The sequence below is a fragment of the Micromesistius poutassou genome, assembly GCF_964030765.1.
Source record: "Micromesistius poutassou genome assembly, chromosome: 5".
Lineage (NCBI taxonomy): Eukaryota > Metazoa > Chordata > Actinopteri > Gadiformes > Gadidae > Micromesistius > Micromesistius poutassou.
The window spans coordinates 6,789,782-6,815,757 of record NC_140275.1 but is presented as its reverse complement, the minus strand read 5'-3'; the positions used below and the strand labels follow the sequence as shown (position 1 = coordinate 6,815,757).

Genomic DNA, 25,976 nt, shown 5'->3' with positions numbered 1-25,976 from the left:
CACCAGAGCTCGGACCTGCAGCCGGTAGAAGCCGTCGTCCCGTTCAGACCTCTCCGTCGGGGCCGCGCTGACGTTACTTTTCTTTTGTGGCTTTTCTCCGTCTTTTCCATCATTATTTTTCGACATGTTTAGCGTTTTCAGCGTGCGTGTCTGGGTGAGTGAACGTTTAGTGAGATTAGTTACCGAGTAACCAAAACACACGCGTTAAGAGATGACGCTCCACACTGGAACAGCAGAACCAGATGTAGTATAAAACCAGTTTGTATAAAAATAGGCTACTTGATCATGATAATAACAATAGTAATGCAACAAATTATTATTATATTGTTAATGAATGTTATCATTCATAAACATGGTAAAAGAGAAGGCAGAACACGGCTCCATTCAGAGTGTTGAGTGGTGTCCAAGCATGCGCAGTAGGTCCCTCCGGTGTCGGCTGAGACGCGCGGAGCGGAGAGCATAGTGAAGCCAGGACGCCGACACTGCGATGAAGAGGTAGGAACACCGTTGTCTTGGTTCAAAATAAACCAGTATTAATAGTAGTTTTCGGATCAATGTGAACGACGATCAAGATGAAAAAAGTTGATAACGTTGATCACTTAACGCCCATTAATAGATATGGACTTCGGTGAACATAAATAGCCTTCTATTGGTTGTAATGGTTCACCAAATAAATACGATTACGTTTGTTTAAACGGATCGTTTTTTAAATATATTATCTTGTTAGTGATTGTATTACAGCATTTTATCATATGTATATTGGGCACTAGTGTGTGTGTGTGTGTGTGTGTGTGTGTGTGTGTGTGTGTGTGTGTGTGTGTGTGTGTGTGTGTGTGTGTGTGTGTGTGTGTGTGTGTGTGTGTGTGTGTGTGTGTGTGTGTGCGCGCGCGCGAGGGTGCATGTGTGCGTTTATGTGTGTGTTCTGTAGCCGTACCGCAAGAGAGGAGAATTGAACAGAGGGTGGGCTCTCTCTCTGTCTCTCCTCTCTCTCACACACACACACACACACACACATTTTCTCTGTCTGTCTCTCTTTTCATTCATGATGTAATCTTTGTTTGTTTGTTCCATTGACAGCGGACACTGGGTCTGTCTGTGTGATCAATGTTTGCACACACAAGGGTCCAAACATTTAATTTCTATGTGTCTGTGTATTTGTTTGTTTTTGTACGGTACAAATACAACTACTGTCTACTATTATTGCTACGCTTGGCTGTGAATGAATCTCACAGTCACTCACCCTCTCACTCCCTCTCACTCCATCTGTCCACTGTTGATGACAACCCTATTTTCTCTTTCCCCCCCCCCCCCTCTCTAGTTACATTTATTCCCTAAAGGGGATACATGTTAGTATCTATTTTCTCTATAACTTTCCTTCCCTCTCTCCCCCTCCCATCTCTCCCTTTCCTCTCTATCGTTTTTCCTCTCTCTCCTCGCAATTCTCTTCCTATTGCCCCCTTGTTCCCGCTGTCCCCTCAATTCATCTCCTCTCCCTCTTTGTCCTTTCTCTCCCTCCCCTCTTTCTTCCTCACTCTCTGTCTCCTCTCTCCTTTCTTTTTTTCTCTCCTCCCTCTTTCTCCCTCCTCATTATACCTCCCATCTCCCTCTTTCTCTCTCTCTATTTCTATATTACTCTCTCTGTGTCTCTGTCTCCCCTCACACCATTGTCCCATTGTCCTTCCCTCTATTTCACCCCCACATTTCACTCTCTCTTTCTTCAGTCCGTCTAATCTTCCGACACACAGGAGGTCAGAGGTCACCCAGGCCAGGTTGGAGGGTGAAGGAGGGTCTCCGGGTGAGGATTATAACCACTTCCTTATTCTTCCACTCCTCTCATTCACTACGACTCAATCAACAATCAAAGTTTCCTTGTGAAACCAGAAACAACAAACAACAAAAGATACTGTGGCAGCTGTCAATATGAACAGATTTATTTAGCTAAGTCACACAGGTAAGTTAAATGACGATTTCCCCGAAGACTGCAAGGGAAGCTTGGCTTCCCCTAAAATTTAAAAAATTTAATGGTCAAATATATACTGTTGTGTTCACATTTCATTGACTAATAATGCGTTAGAACACGTCCATCTTGAAGACGAGTTCATTGAGAATCAGCTGCTTATCGCAGGTCGACTGACTGGATTTCTTTCTCATACATTCCCATAGCGTCACAGTGCATTTGCCTGTTGAAGCTCAGCATCCATCGATTTCAATGGGGCTGCATAGAACAGCTTCTTTTAGTGATCAAAAGTCAACGGCCATTGGATAATGCTGTGATTATGTCCCTCCCACAGACACTCAGCATCTCTGGAGGTGAATAGACCTCTGAAGAATAAGTCCTGCCTCCGAGACTCTGGTTCCCTCGGTCAAATGTCTATGGGAAATAACATGCGTTTTTTTAATGATCGTACATAACAAACTCTGTAGGTGGCGAAGAAGTAAAAGCTGCGTCACGTTTTGAACTACACACATTTTCCATCTAATTTCGACTGGCTTTTTGGATTGTCGGTGCCATTAAAGTAGTAAACGATTATAAATGCTATTTTAACGGCACCGACAATGGCGGGACTTATTCTTCAGAGGTCTATTGAGGAGTGGGCTGGCCTGGACGCTGGGCTTCTGCGTGATGATTGGAGGGTCTGCGAAAGACTGAGTTGCCGTTTGATTGACAGCGACAGTGAGGTCTGAACTTCAAGTCCTGTTTTCAGATCAGGACTTGACGGTTGAAAGCTGTGTAATTTCTTGGTGTTCCTTAAAGACATGGATTTGGACAGTGCAATGCCTCAGCTTTACAAACTGTTTTCATTAGTGGCAACAATTGGAGCTACATCTGCAGGTGTAGAAAGGAGCTTCTCCTGTTTAAAGCGGCTCAAGTCCTACACCCGTAACACAATGGGCCAAGGCCGTTTAAGCAGCCTAGCTCTGCTGGCCATTGAGAGGACACTGGTCAAGTCACTGGAAAAGACAACTAGTTGGTATGACAGGGTCACAGAGCATTTCCTTGAAAAGGAACAGAGAGGAGAATTGACATATAAATAAATTGACAATTTATATGATGTAGGCCGATAATGAGCTTCCCCTCTTTGAAAGACCAGCAGCCGCCACTGGTTAAATTCTATTTTTGTTAATTTTTTTGTTTTTGTTGTTACATGATTTAATTTAGAATCCCATATATTAACAATCCCTTTGAAGGAACGCCTGTTAGCAGGGATGGACTGGGACAAAAATTTGGCCCGGGACTTTGGGATGGAGAGGCCTTTTATGAGACCGCGGGAATAGCGCACGTAGAATTTTGCCACTGTGTAAAATAATAAAAAGTAGTCCTTATCCGTGGATATGTGCATTGCAACTACATGTAAATGTTGGGATGTGCATGTGTTTAGAATTTTGTGAAGATCACTGGGAAATATTTTATAAGCAATCTTGTCCATGTACAAAATATTAGAAATTGTATGTGCCTAGAAAGGTAAATCAAGGCTGAAAATGATCTAAATAGTGCAAGATTTTAGTGGAATAAAAAAAAGTGGGAAAGAATTGTCATATCTAACAACATACAAAGATGTCACATTGTCTGCCCCTCACTGCTGGTTACTGCTTCACATAAATCACAAATCAAGCTTTTTTTAACCAATGTTTGCAATGACAATATAGAAAAATGGCTCTGTCAGTCTCTGGCCAGGTATATATTGAGGGGCTATGTGACATTTCAGAGTGATAGGTTAAGCCGTTTAGGAGAAAAATGAGGACACACACAGACAGACAGACTTTCCTTGATTGATATAGTTGGATTTATATAGTTAGAGAAAACAAACAGCTTGTCATCAAAATAATCTGGATGTAGACAGACCGCGGAGCAGTCCAAGTTTGGAGGGGCCGTTCAGCCGCTCGCTTTGGCCGCTCGCTTTGGCCCCATACACTGTGGGGGTGATCCCCCCTCTAAATTGACAGTAATACATTTTACCGTCAGGCCAGAGCTCCGTTTCGCGTTGTAAGCAAATATCCAGCAGGCCAGCCCAAATCACGGCTTACTTACTTACTACTTGTTCTCTTTTTTTACATCTTCAATTGAAAAAAATATAATAATATAATATAATATAATATAAAATTAAAAAATTAAAAAATTACGGCCAGTTGGCTCGGCCTGAAATCGTCCAGCCGTTCGGGAAATCTCCCGAACCTCCCGATGGCCAGTCCGCCCCTGCCTGTTAGAATGAACACATTATTCCTGCTTGCCTTTACTCCTGCGCACCATCCAGCGCAATAAGAACCTGAGTGTAGCGCCGGAGATGAGCAGGAACAGCAGCAGAACCGACAGGAGGAACAGGGCCACGTCCACGCAGTAGTACTGAACTGTTGACATCTTGTAGGAGTCCGTTCTGAGGTGTGGCACCCCCTTGTGTCTCATCACAAACTCTATCCAGAACATGGCTCTCTCCAGGGGCTTGGTGGGCTGGTCTCTGTGCAGTGCCGACAGGCGCTGCATCTTGTCCCGGTAGGACGGCTGGTAGAGCACCTCCTTCAGGGCCGACAGGAAGCTGTCTCTGTTCACCGTGCTGAGTTCCAGCACCTTGGCCACGCCTCTGGCTCTCACCCTGGAGAAGTTGTCCAGCTGGTCGAACATTAGCGGCAGGCCCACCAGAGGCACCCCGTGGTAGATGGCCTCCTGGATGCCATTGGTCCCTCCGTGTGCCACAAAAAGTCTGGTGCTTGGGTGGCCGAGGAGGTCGTTCTGGGGCAGCCAGTCCAGCAGCAGGGTGTTGTTACCCACGGTGGATGGCCTCTTGCCGGTGTGCCGCCACACCACCTTCTGGGGAAGCTCAGCGAATGCTGCGGCGATGTCCTCCGTCAGTTCCTCAGGCAGCCCTCCCACCAGCGTCCCCAGGGTCATGATGATGACGCCGTGCTCCCCCGCACTCTGGACGAATGCCTCCAGGTCTGGGGAGAGGGGCTTGGAGGGCTTGCACTGGAAGCCGGCCATGTAGACGATGTTGGGCATGGTGGGCCGAGGGAACTCAAAGGTAAAGTCAGTCCTCATCAGCCAGATGTCTGCGGCCTGGAGCAGCTCCATGTAGTGCACGCCGAAGTAGCGCTGCACCAGGGGCCCATAGTTTGGTTCAATGATGAAGGCGATCTGTAGCCGGGTGAATAGATAGAAGAGGGTGTTTCTGATTCGCTGGGTGAAGCTCATCACGTCCGTCAGCTCTGCCCCTGGGGTGGGAACATAGGAGAGGGGGCTGGGGGCTATTGCTCCATGGCCCTCCCCCTGGATGGTCCACCTGACATTGAGGACCAGAGGGAGACCCAGACGTCGGGCCAGCAGCACGCCGGTCCCCATGGCCGGGTCTGTCAGAACAAGGTCATACCCTGCCTCTTGGAAGCTCTGCATCAGCTCCCCGTCTTCAAAGATTAGCTCAATCATGTTGATGGTTGCCAAGTGAAACTGGCGGAACATGAGTAACATCTCCACCTCCACGGACATGCGGTGCCACACGGATCCCCCAGCACGCCGCAGGGTGATGATGCGGGCCGCCATTGAACCAAAGTCTTCCTCGTTGAAGCCACCAGAGAAGTCGACTGTGACAGTGCGGTAGTGAGGAGAGTCCGCCTTGATGTACCAGGCGTCTTTGGGCCGCAGCACTGTGATTTCATGACCTCTGGAGTGCAGCTCCTCCACCAGCACCTTCATGTTGATCCAGTGGCTCCCATCGACTGGGACGACTAGGACCTTTCCGCCGTTGACAGGGCCCACGTAACAGAGCAACACGGCCAGTAGCACCCCAGGGAGCATGGTGGAGGTGGTGGAAGAAGAGGTGGTTTTTCCGAGCTGGGTGGTGGTTAAGGTGGTGATGGAGCTAAATGATTGGGTTGGTGGTGGTAGAGGACGAGGTGGTGGTGGATGGTGGGTGTCGATGGAAGTGGTGGTACTGGGAGCTCGTGGAAGGGGTGGTGATGGTGTTAGATGTGGTGGTGATGGTGGCTGGTGGGTGTGGATCGAGGTGGTGGTACTGGGATTGAGGGGGTTGGTGGTGGTTGAGGGGGTAGCGATGGTGGAGGTCTGCGGGGGCAGAAACCATGAAACATCAATACTGACAGCACTACCACAGGCATGTTAATACTTTAACTGGAATATATATTAATACGAAGGTCATGTACGGCCTACTGTAATCATTCTGTGGATGGTAGTTTGGCCCTCTGCCTGCAGAATGCAAATGTTGACACAGGGACAGTAGATTAGGCTTTTACGTAAGTTCTGAGCTGTGTGACTGCTCTCAAACAATGCAGACTCCTACCAAACCTATTCTCTCTGAAGAATGCAGAACTGGAGGTATTATAACGGGGCACCCCTTCCTGCAGGCTGAAGCTTACCTTACAGCCCCTTGTCCAGGGGGCGGGGGGGCCCTGTCTGTGCAGAACAGAGAGCCCTGCCTCCTACCCCCCCCTTCACATGAGGGCTCTCTAGTCTTTACTTCTCTCACTCTCTCTCTCTCTGAAGATTAAAAGAACTTACATATCACTACACGTCCACAAAAAATAACTTCTGCAGATGTATCTTCTAGATCAGAAACGTTAAATTAATATTCATAATGTTTTGTTAGATATTTTTGCTAATTTGCGGTGAGGAGGAGAACCTTACTGTTTGTTGCACCATATGACTGGGAGGCTAAGTTGGAGAGGTAGGATAACTGTTTGTACTGGCTTCTTGCTGTTTTCTACATTTGAGTACTGACTTCTTGTGGTATTCTACATTTGAGTACTGGCTTCCTGTTATTATAATTCTAGATTTGAAGACATCAGAAGTCCTACAGGTTTAAGAGTGACTGGTGAGTTCACTGTGTTCACCATGGGCACAGAACACCATACGATCTTTGTCCAGCCAGAGACTTAAGATGGGTTCTTGATTCATCCCAGGAGAATAACAAATACTATACTAAACACAATAACAACAACAACAACAACCATATACAGCGTCACAAATACCTGCTCTAGATGACTCGTCTCTGAGGACGGGAGACCAGTCTGCTGAAGTCCGCACTGCTCCTCAGCAGAAGAGGGGCGTTAGAAGCGAAGTGAGGCTGGCACTTTTACCTCTACTAACCTTAGGTGAAATCCGTGAGGAGAACGCAGGATGTTGGGTAATTGGATCAAAGGTCTTTCTGGTTACACAAGAAACTACACACGGGTTTCCTCCCAATAGGGGCCGCCCACCTTCACACCAAATGTGGTCTTCTCTTTCTGATTCAGAAGGGTAGACACTGTTGATACACACCTAGGATAACAGAGTAGAATACTATAGAAACAGTAGATATACAACAATATGTACAGTAGGATACCATAGAAACAGTAAATACACACCTATAGGTACAGTCAAATATCATAGAAATAGTAAATACATACCTATAGGTATAGTAGAACATCATAGAATATCATAGAACTGGGGAGAAGTTGCAGGGAGGGCCACGCCTCCCCCCGATTAGGGCCTTCATGGATGACATGACAACCATGACGTCAACCGCTCCATGCACCAGCAGGTTGCTGGATAAGTTAAATAGCAATCTGCAATGGGCTAGAATGAACGGGTAGCCAAGTAAGTCTAGGAGTCTCTCAATTGCTAAAGGGGAGGTAGTAGATAAGAAGTTTGCTATAAATGAAGAGGTGATGCCCACAGTTCTGGAGAAGCCAGTGAAGAGTCTGGGAAGGTGGTATGATGCAAGCCTCAGTGATGAGTCACAGGTTGAAGACTTGAGACAGGAAACTAGACGAGTTCTTGCAAAAATAGACAAGTCAGGGCTGCCAGGTAAGCTTAAGTTGTGGTGTCTGCAGTTTGGTTTATTGCCTCGGCTAATGTGGCCATTGACAGTTTATGAAGTTCCTCTGTCAAAGGTAGCAAGGATGGAAAAAATGATCAACTCTTTTGTCAGAAAATGGGAGAGTCCCACGCTGCCTAAGCAGCGTAGCCTTGTATGGGAAGGGCATTGTAGAGTTGCCAATATCTAGTCTGACAGAAGAATTTAAGTGTGCTAAGGTTAGACTGGAAATTACTCTTACTCAGTCCAAGGACCCAGTGGTGAGGAGGGTTGCACCTACAGTTAACGCAGGGAGGAAATGGAAACCAAAACAAGTGGTTCAGCAAGCTCAATCAGAGCTTAGGCATAGGGATATCATGGGCCATGTTCAGCATGGGCGGGGGGGCTTAGGGTGGGACGCAGGAAAACCCTTGTGGGGTAAGGCTTCTGCAGGAGAAAAGAGGAAAATGGTAGTAGAATAAATACATGACAGGAGGAGACTGTAAAATGTACTAAGGCAAGACAAGGGCAGTGGGTGAACTGGGAGGGAGTGTAGAAGAAGAAGATAAAATGGAGAGTCTATCTATGGAGCATGGAGGCTAGCAGGATCAGATTTATGATAGGTGCAATGTATGATGTGCTCCCATCTCCCCAGAACTCAAATCAATGGTTTGGTGAGGATGAGACATGCACACTATGTTCTTGTGTGTGCAGCCTCCGCCATATCCTATCAGGATGCAAGATCAGTCTCTCCCAGGGACGGTATACATGGCGTCACAACCAGATATTGAAATGTTTGGCAGCAGCTGTTTATGATAAAGTTAATTCATCAGCCTCTAGTAAAGAGGGTAGGAAAATTAACTTTGTACGTCAGGGGGAAAAGGCTAGACCACTTAGAGGCAGGCACAGAGCCGGGCAGCTAAGCAGTGGAGGAGCCTGGGAAATGAAGGCGGATCTTAATCAGCAGATGGCTATACCTCCACATATTGTAAGCACTAGACTAAGACCAGATATGCGATTGTGGTCGGACTTGGAGAAGATTGTTTATTTCATTGAACTTACAGTTTCTTGGGAAGACAGAGTTGAATAAGCCAATGAGCTTAAGAAAGTGAAATATGCTGAAATGGCTGGAGAAGCAGCACATTGAGGCTGGAGTACGCGACTAAGGCCTATTGAAATCGGTGCATGGGGGTTCGTGGCTAGATCTACTACTAAGCTTGCTGTTTGAACTGGGCATTTGTGGACGAAGTCTGAGGCAGGCAGTTAGTAACATGTCCTTGGCAGCAAAACGAGCAAGTGAATGGCTGTGGGTAAGGAGAAAACATACTTCCTGGGGTGCAAGCTAAGGTAAGCCAGTTGACTAATGTGCTAACGTGTTTGTTTGGTCAGGGTTAGGTGTAGGGCTAGGGGTACAATGCAGTAAAGAGAGTATTTGGATGCATTAAATGTGGCAATGTGGTGGCAGCATAGAGGGGAGTGACTCCAGGACACTGGTTTCATTGTTAAGCCCTCGGGAGGTGTCGTGGGCCTAACTTAAAGGTCCCATGGCATGCTATTTTATGGATGCTTTAATATAGGTGTTAGTGGGCCCCTAATACAGTACTTGAAGACGTTCAAGAAATTCAGCCTTGGTGCAGAGTTACAGCCACCACGAGCCAGTCCCACAACGAGCTCTCCACAAACGTGCTGTTTTTAGAGGAGGGTCAAGGTGGAGGGTGACGGTGTGGCCCTGAGCAGCTTGTGGCCACGGTACCATGCGCTAGTGTTTACAGTGGAACACTGAACACTCCGGGTGCTCCGGCAGGAGTCCTGGAGCTCTATATCTAAATAATATCATTATATTTAGATATCTATATAATATAATATATATTATCATGGTCAAAAGCTGTTTGCGCCTCCGGATGATATTATGAATCTCAAACAACTGCGTCGGGTTCTCAGACGCTCTGGTTCTTCCACTTCCACGTCAATATTAAGTACAGACTGAACCGCGAAATGGAGGAGAAGTGGATTGTTGTCTGCGTTGGGTTGGTTGAGAAGGAATTGGGAACCACGACATGGAGGAGAAAAGGATTGTTGCCCAGGATTGTCCGTCAGAGCCCCGCTGCCCGCTGAACGCTGGCCCGCTGAACCCCTGGGGCTGCCTGCCCAGCCCCGCTGCCACGGCAGCGGTCCGTCGGAGCCCCGCTGGCCGCCCCCGGGGCTGCCCGCTGCCCACTCAACACTGGCCTCCCCCGGGGCTGCCCGCCCAGCCCCACTGCCCACTACAGCGGGGCTCCGACGGACAATCCTGGGCAACAATCCTTTTCTCCTCGCGGTTCCCAATTCCTTCTCAACCAACCCGACGCAGTCTAGTCTTTTCACCAAATGGGAGCTTTATGCAAGCTTGCGTTATTGTGTTGCGTGTTATGCGCCATAACACCAACAGCAGAACGGTTATCCAAATAACAAAGAACACTTGCGTGACAGTGTGTGTGAAGGGAAGGTAACCTTTTCAGCAATCCTTTTTTCAAAGACGGAGTAAGATAGCTACTTCTCGGTTCATACCTAATGCAATTTTTAGCTACTGGGGGACCAGGGAGACTAGGGGAACTCAACTTAATGTTAGAAAACCTCATAAAGTGAAATTGTCATGCCATGGGACCTTTAACAAAACATCGGTGAAAGAAGGTGCCAACTTGATAACCCCAATGACATGCTGCATACTGCTGTTAGATGGGCCATTTGTCTTGTGTATTTCACCATTGGTTGGTAGCTTAGTGGCCAGCGTGCTTGTAAGGTTAGTTTGGGCAGGGGCTTCTGAATATGTGTTTTTCTTGGATTTTGGCACAAGGGATTATAACATCTGATCCTGTGTATTAATGAAATACTGTAGAATACCATATAAACAGTAGATATACACTTAGGTACAGTAGAATACCATATAAACAGTAAATACACACCTATAGGTAGAGTAGAATATCATAGAAACAGTAAATACACACCTATAGGTAGATTAGAATACCATAGAAACAGTATATACTGTATACAACTTTATGTAGAGTAAAATATCATAGAAACAGTAGATATACACCAACAGGTAGATTAGAATACCATAGAAAGAGTACCTTAAAAATGTAGAGATAGCATATCTTTTGCTAATGTTTAGCCAATAGATAACGGCGACTTGCTGCAATGGCCTACTTGCTATAGATGAAAATCTGACCCACCTCTTCTATTAATACACAATGCAACTGATTCTAATTCCAAGGCAATCTATAATAAATAATATTTGACTTGAGAACGTTTGCAACAAGTTACAGTAATAACATTCTCCTGTCTTTTATAACATGTTTTGTAGGGATTAGCCACTGAGATGATCACATCTTCTTTATCCACAAGATTACTTAGTTTTTTCAGTCATCTTCCTGCAAAACTGCATAACAAATGTTGATGATATTACAATTATTATGATCAAGGATGTCGATAAGGCCTTCCCAGGGACACTGTCAGCAGGCCCCATCTGAAGGTTTTCATTGTACTGTCAATCATCTGCAGACCCTGACCCTTGGACATCCAGTGGCAGTCAAGGTCCCTTTCCGGTCTGGTCGGCCCCTGGCCCCTCCCCATTGATCACTAGCCTCCAGATGAACTGGGACCACAGGACCGCAAGACCACGAGACCCCCTAAACCACAGCATAATACACCAGGATGCTATAAACCCAAACCTCATACACCAGTATGCTATACACAATGACAACCCCAACACCTTATACCAGGACCCTGTAAGCCACAACATGGTATACCAGGACCCTATAAACCACAACACTGTATACCAGGACCCTGTAAGCCACAACACCGTACACCAGGACCCTTTAAACCCCAACACAGTATACCAGGACCCTGTAAACCATAACACTGTATACCAGGACCCTATAAGCCCCAACACCGTTTACCAGGACCCTATAGGCCCCAACGCTGTTTACCAGGACCCTATAAACCACAACATGGTATACCAGGACCCTATAAACCACAACACAGTTTACCAGGACCCTATAAACCACAGCACCGTTTACCAGGACCCTATAAACTACAAAGCTGTTTACCAGGACCCTATCAACCACAACACCGTTTACCAGGACCCTATTAACCACAACAGTGTATACCAGGACCCTTCAAACCCCAACACCATATACCAGGACCCTATAAACCACAACACCATTTACCAGGAGCCCATTAACCAGGACCCTATTAACCATAACATATATCAGGAACCTATAAACAATGAGAACCTCAACCCAATATACCACAACCCGATTGGCCAGGAACAAGTAAGCCAGGACTCAGTTGCCTTCCTCTATCAGGACTTATCAGGAAACAGCTACGCGGCGGTCTGCAGGTCAGCGCTCTGGCCCAGTAGGTACCGGTCCAGGCTGATGCCTGGGGAGAACCAGCCCCTGGATGTGGGGCTCCTGCGCAGAGTGAAGGAGGTGCTGGTGGGCGTGGAGCCCAGGACCGCTGCTCAACACATCACCAGGGCCGACTGCATGGTACTGTTCTCCTTATCGGTGTGAATAGCATTGTATTATCGACCAAAGCACAGACCTGTCTGGTTTGTGAAGTAGACAGGTGTGTGTGGTTTGGACTGATGGGTGTTTGTGTGGTGGTGTAGGTGGCGGGCATCGTGGAGGTGAGGGTGGAGGACCAGAGGAGGATGGGTGTAGCATCGGGGGTGGAGCTGCTGACCCTAGCCCACGGACACCAGCTCCGCCTGGACCTTCTGGAGAGGTAGGCACACTCTTTAGGCTAGTTTCATGGTTTGTCATTCATTCTACTATAGTGTTATAAAATCATCATAATATTACTATATAATCTACTTTGATATAATTTATTATCTCAACAAAAGTTTCAGTATTCCGACAAATCTTTTTTCAATGTACATATTTTTCCTGAACTTTGCTCAAAAGGCATATCAAAGGGTGGAGGAAGCTTTATTAAGGTGTGGAGGACAGTCTATAATGGGGGGGTCCTAGGGTTTTCTCCCCGAGAATTGTTTACACAATGTTTTCAGTTTCCTACAGTTTTTTTCGACTGAGGAGCTTAAAGCTTAGCGCTTAGAGCTTAGAGCTTAAAACGCAACACAAATTGAAATTTTTACAGTTCAAGGCTTGTCTAGTTAATGACCAGAAATGTGCTTTATGAACAATGTCAAATAAAAAAGAAGCACTATCAACTTCCATTGAAAATATACTTCTTATAGCCCAGTAGGACATATGAATTAAGAAGAGTTAAACACTGCTCACTTGGATTGCTGCCCAGTTTGAATCGATGGATGACCAATATTCTGATCAAATGTTATGTAATAGAATCTAAATGAATGTGATCTGATCTGAGCTAAAATAAACTGATCTAATGTTCATGTCTTTGGGAGCTCAGGTACCAGACCATGTCTGTGGTGCTGGCGGTGTTAATTCTGGGATGTACAGGGAGCCCAGAGAAGAGGGCGGCTCTGCTGCACAAAGCCATCCAGATCGCTGCCCAGCTGAAGAGCAGCATGGGGAACATGTTCGGGTTCTCTGCTGTCATGAGGGCCCTGGAGCTGCCCCAGGTAACCACGGAGACCGCAGGCAGTGTTGTGCAAGTTCCCACTTCACATGAACTAGTTCAAAGTTCAGTTCATACAAAATAAATTAATAAATTCACGTTCATAGTTCACCAATTCAGTTTTTAACTAGTTCATGTTCAGGGCCCAGTTTCCCGATAACATCCACTCTTAGCGCGCTACGAAGTCTCCTACGTTTAGACTTATAAGTTGTTTACCTCTAAAGGCGTGGTTCCGGAACGGTCTCTTAGGAGTCTCCTTAGGAAACACTCCTTACGTCATTCGTAAACAGCGCTGTCCAGAGAGAACATGCTGAAATCGAGATTGCTCAGAGATCGATTTTCCATTTCATGTGCACTAGCATGACAGCGTTCTAAAAAATATTGCAGTCTTTGCGAATAAAACATTGCTCGAAACCATGGGCGAACATAGCATAGCCTACCCTGATTAAAAAAATATATATGAATGACGTAGCGTTAAGAAGGCTTTAAGAATGTTTTGGGAAACCGGGCCCAGTTCATTAACAGTTTATTTAGAAACTGAAGAAAAACTGTGGGAGTGAGTATTCTGTGCTTATCTTTTAAAATGAATCCTCTACCTTACCAGCTGCCCATCACTACAATCTCAGATTGTTGTGGATATTATTTGTACACCTGTTTCATTCATCACAACTAAGGCAGTAACTCTATTCAATAAACATGTCATCTGGACCTAAGCATCAATTCAGAATGTCACAAAATCTGAACTAGTTAGGGACCGAGCCAAACTTGGCAAGGACCCTATTGAAATCCTCATGTTTATTAGGGACCGAGCCAAACATGGCAAGGACCCTATTGAAACCCTCGTGATTATTCTTCTTCTTCTTATTTTCCCTCATCTTCGACTGCATTTTTCCCCCCCTGCACATGTTCGAAAACTCATTTTTATTTGGCACATTTTGCGGGACTGGTGAAAAATTTGATATTCTAGCCCTCAAATTCACATTCGCCCCTAGGTGGCGCTATACCAACTATGCCAAAATTTCAACGTTTGCACAAGCATAACTCGTCACCGGTTGGACCTAAACTCATGAAACTTTGCACACATATGCAAATCCTCATAATGAAGAAATTTGCAGATACTAACTTAGCACTTCCGGTAGCCAGATTTCCCGCCATTTTGAATTTAGTTAAAAACAGTAAATTCCCCAAGGATCCCAGGTTTTTGGACTTTGACAAAAATCCTTTGGCAGATTTCATCTATGGCCCATTATCTTCAATCTGACATAAGGATTAGTTTGTAGGATAAATTTCAAAGTACCCATGAGCCATTGAGTTCAAAAAGGGGTGTGTTTTTCACCCCAAAAATAGTAAATTGCACATATCTACATTAATTGGACTCCTATGGTGTTGGACCTCTCTACTAAAGTTGTTCATAATCAAATTCTGAACAAGAATAAGTCAACAATTTTTCAAATGGGGCGTGGCATCGAAGTGGGCGTGGCCCGTTACTAAAATAGCCACAGTTCATAGACGCAATGTTTGATTTGAGCGGGACCAACTCAATGGCCGTTAGGTACCAAAGTTCTAACTGCTCAATTAAAATTAAGTCGATTTAAAAAACAACATGGCCGCCAGAGGAGGGTAAATCACTCAGCGGAGACCGTAATAGTTATGAATATGAAATTCACTGGACACGTGTAGACTGCTGCCTGTAACTCACATACCAAAATTCGTGTTTCTATTTTTTGTAGCGCCCCCTACAGGAACTTTAAAATGCAGCCCCTACGTCACATTTCACCAATATGTATGAAACTCAGTATTCACGTACAATGTGCCCATACCTACAGAAAAGCCTCTTGGACCCATGCCCCAAACTCCACAGGAAGTCGGCTATTTGCATTTCTAATTTTCACTTTTGGCGGCCATTTTGAATTTTTTTCACTTTTTTGCCTTGTATTTGAATGAACTCCTCCTAGGGAATTTATCGGATTTGCTTCAAAATTGGTCAGTACAGTCATGAAGTGGTGCTAAACCAAAATCGTGCTATTTGTGACTGTACGTTGAAGGGCGTGTCCGTGGCATGCCGTCAAAGTTGGCCATTTTTGAATTCCGTCGCGTTGTATTTGAACTAACTCCTCCTAGGGAATTTATCGGATCTGCTTCAAATTTGGTCAGTACAGTCATGAAGTGGTGCTGAACCAAAATCGTGCTATTTGGGACTGTACGTTGAAGGGCGTGTCCGTGGCGTGATGTCAAATTTGGCCATTTTGAATGGAATTTCACTTTTTCGCATTGTATTTGAACGAACTCCTCCTAGGGAATTTATCGCATCTGCTTCACAATTGGTCAGTACAGTCATGAAGTGGTGCTGAACCAAAATCGTGCTATTTGTGACTGTACGTTGAAGGGCGTGTCCGTGGCGTGCCGTCAAAGTTGGCCATTTTTGAAATCCGTCGCCTTGTATTAAACTTACTCTTCCTAGGGAATTTGTATTTGAACTAACTCCTCCTAGGGAATTTATCGGATCTGCTTCAAAATTGGTCAGTACAGTCATGAAGTGGTGCTGAAACAAAATCGTGCTATTTGTGACTGTACATTGAAGGGCATGGCCGTGGCGTGCTGTCAAAGTTGGCCATTTTGAATGGAATACTTTCACTTTTTCGCCTTGTATTTCAACTAACTCCTCCTAGGGAATTTATCGGATCATTGATGTAGGGTTAATAATGTTAGTTAAAGTTGTTACAACATGTAATTCAGTTAAATGTGGTCTTACATGTTAATGTCAAAACAATCAGTAGGACACCACAGGGCACCTCTGCTTCTACAGATTACATAAATTTGAGAGCGCAGTTTTTTTAAAACTGCGCTTTTTTAAAACTGCGCGCAGTGATGAACGGGACCTCGTGCCGGCTTGCGGCTGCGTCACGTGCGGTCCTAACATGTGCACATCTTGCCAGCACACATGTTACGACGGCACGTGACGCGGCCGCAAGCCGGCGCGATTTTTTTTTAAAACTGCGCGCAGTGATGAACGGGACCTCGTAGTGGCGGCTGCAAGCCGGCGCGAGGTCCCGTTCATCACTGCGCGCAGTTTTAATTCTTCTTCTTATTATTTTACCTCATCTTCGACTGCATTTTTCCCCCCCTGCACATATTCGAAAACTCATTTTTATTTGGCACATTTTGTGGGACTGGTGAAAAATTTGATATTCTAGCCCTCAAATTCACATTCGCCCCTAGGTGGCGCTATACCAACTATGCCAAAATTTCAACGTTTGCACAAGCATAACTCGTCACCGGTTGGACCTAAACTCATGAAACTTTGCACACATATGCAAATCCTCATAATGAACAAATTTGCAGATACTAACTTAGCACTTCCGGTAGCCAGATTTCCCGCCATTTTGAATTTAGTTAAAAACAGTAAATTCCCCAAGGATCCCAGGTTTTTCGACTTTAACAAAAATCCTTTGGCACATATCATCTATGGCCCATTATCTTCAATCTGACATAAGGATTAGTCTGTAGGATAAATTTCAAAGTACCCATGAGCCATTGAGTTCAAAAAGGGGTGTGTTTTTCACCCCAAAAATAGTAAATTGCACATATCTACATGAATTGTACTCCTATGGTGTTGGACCTCTCTACTAAAGTTGTTCAGAATCAAATTCTGAACAAGAAAAAGTCAACATTTTTTCAAATGGGGCGTGGCTTCCAAATGGGCGTGGCCTGTTACTAAAATAGCCACAGTTCATAGACGCAATGTTTGATTTGAGCGCGACCAACTCAATGGCCGTTAGGTACCAAAGTTCTAACTGCTCACCAAAAATTAAGTCGATTTAAAAAACAACATGGCCGCCAGAGGCTCAAAATCACTCTGCGGACACCGTAATAGTTATGAATATGAAATTCACAGGACACGTGTAAACTGGTGCCTGTAGCTCACATACCAAAATTCGTGTTTATATTTTTTGTAGCGCCCCCTACAGGAACTTTAAAAAGCAGCCCCTGCGCCACGTTTCACCAATATGTATGAAACTCAGTATTCACGTACAATGTGCCCATACCTACAGAAAAGCCTCTTGGACCCATGCCCCAAACCCCACAGGAAGTCGGCTATTTGCATTTCTAATTTTCACTTTTGGCGGCCATTTTGAAATTTTTTCACTTTTTTGCCTTGTATTTGAACTAACTCCTCCTAGGGAATTTATCGGATCTGCTTCAAAATTGGTCAGTAGAGTCATGAAGTGGTGCTGAACCAAATTCGTGCTATTTGTGACTGTACGTTGAAGGGCGTGTCCGTGGCGTGCCGTCAAAGTTGGCCATTTTTGAATTCCGTCGCCTTGTATTTGAACTAACTCCTCCTAGGGAATTTATCGGATCTGCTTCAAAATTGGTCAGTACAGTCATGAAGTGGTGCTGAACCAAAATCGTGCTATTTGTGACTGTACGTTGAAGGGCGTGTCCGTGGCATGCCGTCAAAGTTTGCCATTTTTGAATTCCGTCGCCTTGTATTTGAACTAACTCCTCCTAGGGAATTTATCGGATATGCTTCAAAATTGGTCAGTAGAGTCATGAAGTGGTGCTGAACCAAATTCGTGCTATTTGTGACTGTACGTTGAAGGGCGTGTCCGTGGCGTGCCGTCAAAGTTGGCCATTTTTGAATTCCGTCGCCTTGTATTTGAACTAACTCCTCCCAGGGAATTTATCGGATCTGCTTCCAAATTGGTCAGTACAGTCATGAAGTGGTGCTGAAACAAAATCGTGCTATTTGTGACTGTACGTTGAAGGGCGTGTCCGTGGCGTACCGCCAAAGTTGTCCATTTTGAATGGAATTTTTGCACTTTTTCGCCTTGTATTTGAACGAACTCCTCCTAGGGCACCTCTGCTTCTACAGATTACATGAATTCGCGAATTTTTTTTAAAACTGCGCTTTTTTAAAACTGCGCGCAGTGACGAACGGGACCTCGTGCCGGCTTGCAACTGCGTCACGTGCGGTCCTAACATGTGCACATCTTGCCAGCACACATGTTCCGACGGCACGTGACGCGGCCGCAAGCCGGCGCGATTTTTTTTTAAAACTGCGCTTTTTTAAAACTGCGCGCAGTGATGAACGGGACCTCGTGCCGGCTTGCAACTGCGTCACGTGCGGTCCTAACATGTGCACATCTTGCCAGCACACATGTTAGGACGGCACGTGACGGCCGCAAGCCGGCGCGAGGTCCCGTTCATCACTGCGCGCAGTTTTAAAAAAGCGCAGTTTTAATTCAAGTTCAAGTTCTTAAGTTAAACATTTGTTAAGTTCAGTTCAAAGTCCATAGAAAAATGAACTTGTTCAATGAACTAGTTCTTTTGAACTAGTTCATGCACAACACTGACCGCAGGACCCTCCACTACTGTGTCCACCTTGATGCACAGCAACACAAAGGCAACACTATCTGAGAGAGAGAGAGCGAGAGAGATAGAGAGATTTAACCCTTTGTATGGTGACAATTTCCCATCGCTCACTGTGACCCTTGGGTTAGATAACTGGACTTCATCCAGCTGATAAGGTGTTACGTTATCACGATACTGTGTGTTAACTAAAAGAAGACACAGAGAGTGGGGTCACAACATGTTTACTCTTGAAACAAGGAATAACTTGTCCCATCCAAATGGAGTAGTGGAGCAGTGTAACAACATCAACATAGCTCAACTATATTCTTTACAGAACATAAGAGAACACGTTAATAAACATATGTTATACATACACACCAGTGGCAATTTCTCTAAGACTGCAAGGGAAGCTCAGCTTCCCCTAAAATTTAAAAAATGAAATGGTCAAATATACACTGTTGTGTTAACATTTCATTGACTAAAAATGCGTTAGAACACATCTCGAAGAACTCGTCTTCATCTCGAAGACGAGTTCGTTCAGAATCAGCTCCTTATCGCAGGTCGACTGACTCGATTTCCTTCTCATACATTCCCGTAGCGTCACAGTGCGTTTGCCTGTTGAAGCTCAGCGTCCATCCACTTCAATGGGGCTGCATAGAACAGCTTTTTTTTTTGTCATTGGATAATGCTGCGATTCTGTCCCTCCCACGGACGCTCAGCGTCTCTGGGGGTGAATGGAGGAGTGGGCTGGCCTGGACGCTGGGCTTCTGCGTGATGATTGGAGGGTTTGCGAAAGACTGAGTTGCCATTTGATTGACAGCGATTTTGAACTATAAAAAGTCGCCGGAGTCATTCCTCAGTCCCATTGCGGATTTTGCAAGCGAGTCGAAAGACGAACTGCAACCTATTTCTTGATATTTGCTTGGCGAAATTGCTAGACAATTTTCATCGTACATTTCATACACTTATTCACACAATCTTTTGCTTCAGTTTAGCATAATTCCCACATTTCCTTGTTCAAGTTTAATATTGTTTTGATAGTTGGCCATCACTTTGATTCAGGGAGCCTGAGGTCTGAACTGAAAAGTCCTGTATTCAGGTCAGGACTTTTGCTGTGTGATTTCTTGGTGTTCCTTAAAGACATGGAATTCGACAGTGCAATGCCTCAGCTTTACAAACTGTTTTCATTAGTGGCAACAATTAGAGCTACATCTGCAGGTATAGAAAGGAGCTTCTCCTGTTTAAAGCGGCTCAAGTCCTACACCCGTAACACAATGGGCCAAGGCCGTTTAAGCAGCCTAGCTCTGCTGGCCATTGAGAGGACACTGGTCAAGTCAGTGGAAAAGACAGCTAGTTGGTATGACAGAGCATTTCCTTGAAAAGGAACAGAGAGGAGAATTTACATATATATATACATAAATTGCCAATTTATGATGTAGGCCGAAAATGAGCTTCTCCTCTTTGAAAGACCAGCAGCAACCACTGATACACACACACTAAACACCAGTGTTTAGAATAACGCAGTTTAAAAGGCGTTAGGTAACACCGTTATTTTTTCAGTAACGGGGTAATCTAACTAATTACTGTTTCCGTTGTTACAACGCCGTTATCGTTACTGAACGTTAAATGTGGTGCGTTACTATGAATTGATTGAATAAACTGCGTAATCCGAACACACCCCTGGGTTAACAATGAGATAAGCGATTATGATTGGTTAAGGCAGTCATGTTTCATGGTAGCCAATCGGAGCCAGTGTTTTTACACACAAGCCAGGCCACGCGCACCACACACACACACACACACACACACACACACACACACACACCAAACAGATTTGAAGAAGCAGCAGAGATGGCGAGTCCGGAGCAATCCGATGAAAAATTGGCATTTTGAAGGTGGAGATATAAGCACTACTTTAAATTCATTGACATATAGCAACTTTTTTTTTTTTTTTTTACAGTAACGCAAATAGCTTTCCCTGGTAACAAGTTACTTTTATTATAAAGTAATTCAGTTACTAACTCAGTTATTGGAACTTTTTGTAACAAGTAGTGAGTAACTATAACTAATTACTTTTTTAAAGTAACGTTCCCAACACTGCTAAACACATACTCACAGATTCTTTACATTGACCAATTTGGGGAAATAATTTGACATTACAGGGCTATTGAACATATATTTATATTTAGGGGATTTAGCAGAGGCTTTTGTCCAAAGCAACTTACAACCATTCATTCACACATTCACACACCAATGGCAGTGTCAACCACGCAAGGCAACAGCCAGCTCATCGGGAGCAGTTAGGATTAGGTGTCTTGCTCAAGGACCCCTTGATACTCAGCTAGGAGGAGCTTGGGATCAAACTAGCCACCTTCGGGTTACAAGTCAACCAGGTCTACCTCCTGAGCTACTGCAATCTAAAAACTTGAATGTACATTTTGTACGATTATTAGTCTAAAACCTTCAAGAGTGACCTACAATAATCAACGGAATGTGAAGAAATATCAGTTTTGACAATATGCCAAAGACTTCTAATGTCAATAAGACATTGCAGAGGTATTTACTTATAGGCGGAGATTACGCTGGGGACGAGTACCCACCAGTTTTCGTCAAGATTCATTTTGTGCCCACCACTTCAAAAGACAAAAAACTTTAGTTGAATTATTATGGATTATTACACGGCTCTTCTCAATGCTGTGGAATGCGCTGTTCACTTGCATGGTCCTTCCCGACTTCCAGCGGTGAATTATTTTTCGATAATTGACCGTTGCATATAATGACCGCTGTCAAGGAAAGTGGCTCTGATTCACGTCTCTCGTATCACTCCGCAAGTAGTCCGGTAACTTATCAACCCCAGCGTATTTGGTTGCTAAGCAACGTCAACGTCTTTGGCGGACTATTTCTCTGCTGATCAACACTACGAATGCTGGTAACAAATGAATTGTAAAAAGACACACCGTGTGAAGTTATTTTTTCGTTTTAGCGAGTAGCCGTGTAATAAGCGGGATAATGTATAGAACGAAGCCGGTCACTATCTAGAACAAGCCCCTTCAGGGCGAAGCAAGACACCTTTGCTTCGAGCGGTGTCCGGTTCGCCCTGTCGGGGCTTATTTTCCCGATAATGACTGGCGTTCTATACATTATCCCTTACTTATTTTTGTATGAGCTGCCAGCCTGGCTTGGACAATGAATGAGGTATTAATACCAATACTCTTTGGCGGGGATGCAATGATGAGGCATCAGACCAGTCATTTTAGCCTGAATACATAGGTAAAACGCACCAGAGCAGGTTGCTAGTACCATGGACAGTATCAGAGCAATAACCTGTTGAACTAAATGGATGTGGTAGGCTACACCACGGGATGCATCTGCAGACCACTGCCACATAAATAAAGGTAAGACGCAATATTTATTGCTTAAGATTTGCTGGTGCTGTGGTGAGGTGTTTTGTGTTTTTTTGCACTCAAGTGGTCGGCTGTTTCAACTCTTGCAATTGATGTTAGCCATAGCCACCAAGTAGCCTAACTTATCCACGGTTTGCGTTTGTACAGTGTTGGGTATAGTGGAGATGACAATAGTGGAGTAATTAGTGGAACAATTGTGGTGGGGAGTGCATGAGTTTTGGTCAGAATGCCTGATGTAGATTGGATGGAGGCATGTTGTGAATTGAGAACAGCCAGCTCATAATGTGCAACAAATATTTTTTGCTTTTTCAATCTTCGACGACATTTGTAGTGCTGTGTGTAGCCACACGTTTGCCCCTTCACAACTTAAACACGTAGTTAATTTCCTTTCCTAGCTCCTCTTTGTTTGTGTTGGTAGCTTAGTCATGTCACCTTGTCAACATTGGGTACATGGAGCACAACATAGTGGGTCATAGCCTATGTCCAATGCTTTTTGGAAACGCTTTCTTCATAAAACGTCCGTTTTTTGTATAGATTTTATTCATTAGTAATCTACATGGGTATGCCGTCTTTCAGAACCTTTCATTACCTGCACTAAAGAGAAAAAAGAGTGCATCCTCATTGTACCCAGTACTTCTGAAAATGCACTTTCGAACGTGTCTCTGTCCCCAGCACATTTCAAACCAAACTGACGCCCATGTATTTACTTAATTTAGCAGCTTATCCAGCTAGCACCGGTCTGTAGGGTCTCGTAATACCACTTTCTACCACAAGAGGCCACTGCCGTAACTGCAGCGTCCAGCATACCCCCGGTCCAACATGAGAGGATGGAGAAGTAGTCCAGAGGGCCCACCTTCTGTCAATTATGTGAAGAGTACACTGCAACACAGTCTGTTGTTCAGAAATAACCGACATCTGAATGCCGTGATTATCAGAAAATAGTAACCATCATAGCCGTGTAATTAATGTAATCGACAGAAAATATAAATCCACTGCTATATGCACAGAGTAATAGTGTGCATGTGTGTCTTCAGGTTGCTAGGTTGAAGCAGACATGGACGGTGCTACGCCAGCGGTACACAGAGGGCTCTGTTCTCTACCAACACAACCTCAGACCCTTCCTAAAGGCCCTGGATCAAGGGAAAGGTAGCCTTCAGTCTCCTGGGCACTCCTTCACACTCCTCCTCTTCCTTCTCCTCCCCCCTGATGCCTCCCCGTGGCTCTCCCCCTCTTCCTCTCGTTAGGGGGTTTAGTATGAATCCCACAGAAAACATCTGTAGATGTTTTAACTAATACTAGTTATATTGTTTTGCTGGTTTGCATGTTGTGCTTTGTGTCGTAACTTCATGTACTGCTGCCCTTCTTGGCCAGGTCTCTCTGGATGAAGAGGTTTTAATCCAAAGGGACTAACCTGGTAGAATAAAGGTTCAATAAAAAAAATTCCAAGTGAGCCAGTGTGTTATTTATCATTGGAGACCGTTTTCAACACTTTTCATTCAGTCCTTCTAGTTGCAGAAATCGCTGGTGCTATGCTAGCGCAAGTCGAGGGGAACTGCAAGCTTGCCAATAAAAACTGTTTTACCCACTCCCGAGGCAAACCAATTATAATGCCCGACTATCGATGTAAATGTCTGTGTTGATAGAATAGTGTTAGAAATAAACTTACCCTTGCATCGCATTGCATTTAGTTTATAATCCCTGTAGTTGGAAGCAAGCTACGGAAGCGGCGGACTGATATTACCTGGAGTGCGCTTCTCTGTTTACCTTCTGCTGTAGTGAATTGGTTGCTACACCGGAGCAAAGTGAAATTCCGCCGCTGCTGAGAAATTAGTCCCCCAAAGTGTAATGTGGTCATTGCAATATAAGGATAGTTTTATTTCTAATATTATTCTATCAACACAGACATTTACGGTAGTCAGGCATTATAATTGGTTTGCATCGGGTGTACTTTGGAGTGGGTAAAACTGTTTTTATTGGCAGGCAAGCAGTTCCCCTCGACTTGCGCTAGCCTAGCACCAGTGATTTCTGCAACTAGGACTAAATAAAAAGTGTTGAAAACGGTCTCCAATAATAAATAACACACTGGCTCACTTGGAAATGAGACCCGATGTCCAAAATCTTGAACTATCCCTTTAAGATGCTGTTGGTGATGAACAAGACCATCCTTTTCAACTCTCTCCTTCTCTCTTTCTCCATCTCCCTCCCTCTCACTCCCTCTCTCCCCCCCCCTCTTACTCTCCAGAGATCACCCAGCTGACAGGGACCTCCTTTCCCCACATCATACCCCTGCTGCTCCTCCTTGAGAGGAGAACAGCCTTGGGGGAGGGGGCGTGGCAGGTCGATGGGAGGGAGTCCTGGGAGGGGGAGGAGTCCTGGGAGGGGGAGGGATCGGGTGTGGATGCGGTCATGAGTCACCTGGCGGCAGCTCGTAACCTAGCACAGCTGGGCGGGATCTACTGCGCTAATGCTGACATTAAGCTTATGGGTAAGGACACCAAGTTCAATGGTAACCAACCAATATAACCAGGGTTACCAGCAGCGTACCCTGGTTACCAACAGTGTAGTGACCAGCAGTGTAAGTTGTAGCATAGTTCTGGGGAGAAGTGATATATAGCTTGGGCCATAAACCTATATGTAAAATGGGATGGAGTTTAGACCTGTATATTAATATTAATAATTAATTAATATTAATATAAATATATTCAATCTGCAATGTGTTGATTTTAAGCTTTTACAGGCATTTCTATAGCAACGTCGGTGACAGAATGTTTTAGTCTTCCTACCGGGAAACGTTGACTGCCTTCTGAGTTTTTTAGCCAATCACGTGCTTACAGATCCCCGCCTCCAGAACATGATCGAGCAACGATCGAACAACAAATATGAAGCAAAGAAAATGAAACCCTGTTCACCCAGATCTGTCTACTATCATATAATCAGCAGCATAACTGTGGCCGTGTTACCATGGTGACCAGCAGCACAACTGTGGAAGCGTTACCATGGTGACCAGCAGCATAACTGTGGCCATGTTGCCATGGTGACCAGCAGCACAACTGTGGCGGCGTGACCATGGTGACCAGCAGCATAACTGTGGCACTGTTACCATGGTGACCGGCAGTGTAACCATGGTGACCGGCTGTGTAACCGTGGTGACCGACTGTGTAACCATGGTGACCGGCTGTCTGACCCCGGTGACCGGCGGTGTCTCTCCCCAGGTCTGCGGGAGCAGGCGGAGGTGTCGGAAGTCTTCCAGACGGACTTTCAGACACGGCTGCTGTGGGGCAGCGATGGGGCAGGCCAGGACCCGGCCCAGCGGTACGCCAAGTACCATTCTGTCCTGACCACTCTGTCCCACCACCTGGAGCCCCCCAGACACTGACCCCTGGAGCCCCCCAGACACTGACCCCCTGGACACTGACCCACTGGAGCCCCCCAGACACTGACCCCTGGAGCCCCCCAGACACTGACCCCCTGGAGCCCCCCAGACACTGACCCCCTGGAGCCCCCCAGACACTGATCCCCTGGACACTGACCCCCAGAGCCCCCCAGACACTGACCCCTGGAGCTCCCCAGACACTGACCCCCAGAGCCCCCCAGACACTGACCCCCTGGACACTGACCCCTGGAGCCCCCCAGACACTGACACCCAGAGCCCCCCAGACACTGACCCCCTGGAGCCCCCCAGACACTGACCCCCTGGAAACTGACCCCTGGAGCCCCCCAGACATTGACCCCTGGAGCCCCCCAGACACTGACCCCCTGGAGCCCCCCAGACACTGACCCCCTGGAGCCCCCCAGACACTGACCCCCTGGAGCCCCCCAGACACTGACCCCCGGACCCCTGGGGGTACTGTAT

At 45.5% G+C, this 25,976-nt stretch overlaps 2 protein-coding genes across 3 annotated transcripts; one reads left to right on the top strand and one right to left on the bottom strand.

The window, feature by feature from the left end:
* The first annotated feature begins 1,725 nt into the window (after window positions 1-1,725).
* On the top strand, window positions 1,726-25,754 carry LOC311343089 (SH2 domain-containing protein 3C-like). Its single transcript, XM_084467954.1, has 7 exons — window positions 1,726-1,795; window positions 11,319-12,310; window positions 12,433-12,548; window positions 13,197-13,368; window positions 23,158-23,269; window positions 24,366-24,608; window positions 25,336-25,754. The coding sequence occupies exons 2-7, from the start codon at window positions 11,408-11,410 to the stop codon at window positions 25,497-25,499; spliced, it is 1,710 nt and encodes a 569-aa protein (XP_084324080.1). The 5' UTR covers window positions 1,726-1,795; window positions 11,319-11,407; the 3' UTR covers window positions 25,500-25,754.
* Window positions 3,233-7,490, bottom strand: LOC311343831 (UDP-glucuronosyltransferase 2C1-like). Of its 2 annotated transcripts, XM_084468800.1 has the most exons (3): window positions 6,976-7,476; window positions 6,158-6,193; window positions 3,233-6,052 (listed from the first exon to the last, which is right to left on the bottom strand). In XM_084468800.1, exons 2-3 carry the CDS (start codon window positions 6,164-6,166, stop codon window positions 4,217-4,219), a joined length of 1,845 nt encoding a protein of 614 aa, XP_084324926.1. In that variant the 5' UTR covers window positions 6,167-6,193; window positions 6,976-7,476; the 3' UTR covers window positions 3,233-4,216. The 2 variants fall into 2 exon arrangements, 1 of the variants encoding a protein (XP_084324926.1); XR_014633497.1 differs by lacking the exon at window positions 6,158-6,193 and having other exon boundaries at window positions 5,917-6,052; window positions 6,976-7,490.
* Window positions 25,755-25,976: the final 222 nt, after the last annotated feature.

What these genes read in the sequence shown, in the direction of transcription:
- LOC311343089 (XM_084467954.1), top strand. Translation starts at nt 11,408, where the DNA reads ATGAACTGGGACCACAGGACCGCAAGACCACGAGACCCCCTAAACCAC. An exon ending in CGCCTGGACCTTCTGGAGAG is followed by an intron (nt 12,549 to 13,196) that starts GTAGGCACACTC and finishes TTGGGAGCTCAG; the next exon opens with GTACCAGACCATGTCTGTGG. An exon ending in GGGCCCTGGAGCTGCCCCAG is followed by an intron (nt 13,369 to 23,157) that starts GTAACCACGGAG and finishes GTGTGTCTTCAG; the next exon opens with GTTGCTAGGTTGAAGCAGAC.